This window comes from Octopus bimaculoides, chromosome 18 (genome assembly GCF_001194135.2).
Source record: "Octopus bimaculoides isolate UCB-OBI-ISO-001 chromosome 18, ASM119413v2, whole genome shotgun sequence".
NCBI lineage: Eukaryota > Metazoa > Mollusca > Cephalopoda > Octopoda > Octopodidae > Octopus > Octopus bimaculoides.
Genome location: NC_068998.1, coordinates 1,177,405 through 1,179,628, shown reverse-complemented (window position 1 = coordinate 1,179,628; position 2,224 = coordinate 1,177,405). Strand labels below are relative to the sequence as shown.

At 41.9% G+C, this 2,224-nt stretch overlaps 1 protein-coding gene across 1 annotated transcript in view; it reads right to left on the bottom strand.

Moving 5' to 3' along the window:
- LOC106881490 (homeotic protein empty spiracles) overlaps nt 1-2,222 on the bottom strand; it is a gene marked incomplete at its 5' end in the record, with an annotated part of 36,833 nt that extends 34,611 nt beyond the window's left edge. Inside the window, one exon of the mRNA XM_052974504.1 lies at nt 1,469-2,222. Within this exon, the coding sequence (XP_052830464.1) occupies nt 1,469-2,222 (754 nt within the window). The remainder of the gene's footprint in view (nt 1-1,468) is intronic.
- Between the last annotated feature and the right edge of the window lie 2 nt (nt 2,223-2,224).

Below are 2,224 nucleotides of genomic sequence, written 5' to 3'. Positions count from 1 at the left end.
TATATATATATATATATATATATATATATATATATATATATATATATATATCAAGGCAAAACTAATATATCTAGTTTTCACAGAATACTGATATAAACCGGAGAACTAGGATGCTAGCATCCCTCAAAGGATTATAGGTCCTTGACACGATTATATATGTGTGTGTATGAGGACAGAGAGAGTATAGAGTGTTAACTGAATACAAATCAACAGGTCAACGATAGTATTAAAAAATGATCAGGAAATATTCTGTAAAGTCAAGATTCTCCTTTTTGTTTCCAGCAAATTCTCTAATAAATCTCTCATGAATGATACAAATGGTACGTTTGGTTATGGAGTGTTTGAACTGAAAACCAGCGACAAAAACACAAGCGTACTTCCAAATATGAACTGTGGCTGATTTGCTATCGCTGCGTATTAAAGAGCTATCACACATCAACTTCCGTCTGACCAGTTGAAGAAATGTAATGCCAAATTGGGAAGTTTGTGTGTGCAATGATCATTCATAGACGTGTATGTATGTATGTGTGCGTGTATGGAAGGATGGATAGATGGGTTGATATGTGCATGTGTCATATACATATATTTATACACATGCACACTCGCACACACAAACACACACACCATAGTGTGCAAACAATTAGACGAACTAGAATATATATATAATATATACAAGTCATTTAAAAAAAATATTAACTTGCACACAGATTATTGTCATGTAGATTTGGAATGGATACGATTTTGCGAAGGCCTTCGATAAAGCTATTATATCATACATAAACTGATCCTTGTGCACTTTGGTAACTTGGAGAATGACTTCATGATTTTTTAGGCGGTAAAATCAAGCATTTGCAGACAATGGCACCGTCAAAGGAGGCATAAGTTCGGAGTGTTGTGCCTCAGGGAACTGTCTTGGGATCAGTCTTGTTTCCAGTTAGACAAACATCCTGTTTCTGGTCAAGCTGATGATGATAAGGTGTCATGGTAATCGAAAGGCCCAATAATGTCCCCAACCTGCTACTACAGGACCTAAATCCTACACAAGTAGCTTAAAGAATATAAAAGATTCGATACTGTTTTAGCAATCAGGTTACCAAAGGGGCCAGGTGGAATTGAGATCCCAGAGTCACAATCAGTGCATAAAGCTGAGGATCAATGTCAGAAACGATGGATGATTCCATGTGTATATAAATAATATTGCAACAATGGGCAGATAACTTGTGGGAGGGTTTCTTAGATCAGTCAGGACTTGAAAATAAAAAGAAACTTGTTGTTACTATCCAAGTCATTGGATTTCATTTGAGCGGACAATTCCTGTCACAGCTGGCCGACAGATAGGGACTTCAATTCTACACTATAACTCTGACCACGCATACACCCCCATACACATATACAATGAAAAGAAGAAAGAAGGAAAGAAAATTGATGAATAACTAAAAGCATCAAGAATGAAAAGAATGTCACGTACCTGGGTATCTTGGTCCTAAATATCCGCTGCATCTAGCCAATACCCACGGGTTGAATAGAGCGTGATCCCTGTACAGACCGAGGTTGACAGGTGCCATTGCTGCTGCGGCAGCCGCTGCTGCTGCTGATGAGGGTGGTAACACCCCAGTCCATGTTGGTGCCGTTGTAAGCGGGTGGCTGCACAATCTGACCGGTGTGAATCCGGACGTTGTACTCCGGTAGAAATCGTCCGTGTTTTGTACACATTTCAACGGATAATGAAGTCCAGCGGCACTACTGCTACTTCCAGTGCCGCCATTACTGCCGTTGCTTCCGCCACTGCCACCGTTGACCGCTGCAACGGCCGCAGCGACCGCTGCCGTCGCCGTCGGGTTCGAACCTGGAGTAGTGGGGGGAGAATGGTGATGGTGGTGGTGGTAATGTTGTGGTGGTGGTGGAGGAGGTGGCGGTGGTAGTGGTTGATGGGCAGGATTGTGTTGTTGTTGATGATGGTGGTGATGGTGGTGTTGGTGTGAGTGGTTGCTACCGTGCGGGGTTCGTTCTCTCTCCTCGGACACCAACGTCTTGTCCACAACAGTTTGTGTTGACGTTAAACCTAAGATGTGTTGTTGTGATGGGGGTGGAGACGGTGAGTGGGATTGTTCTTGTTGGTGATGCTGATGCTGGTGACGATGATGATGATGATCGTGTCCTGAATGATGACTATGATGATGATGATGGTTACTATTGCTACTACTACTGTTGTTTGTATTTATAT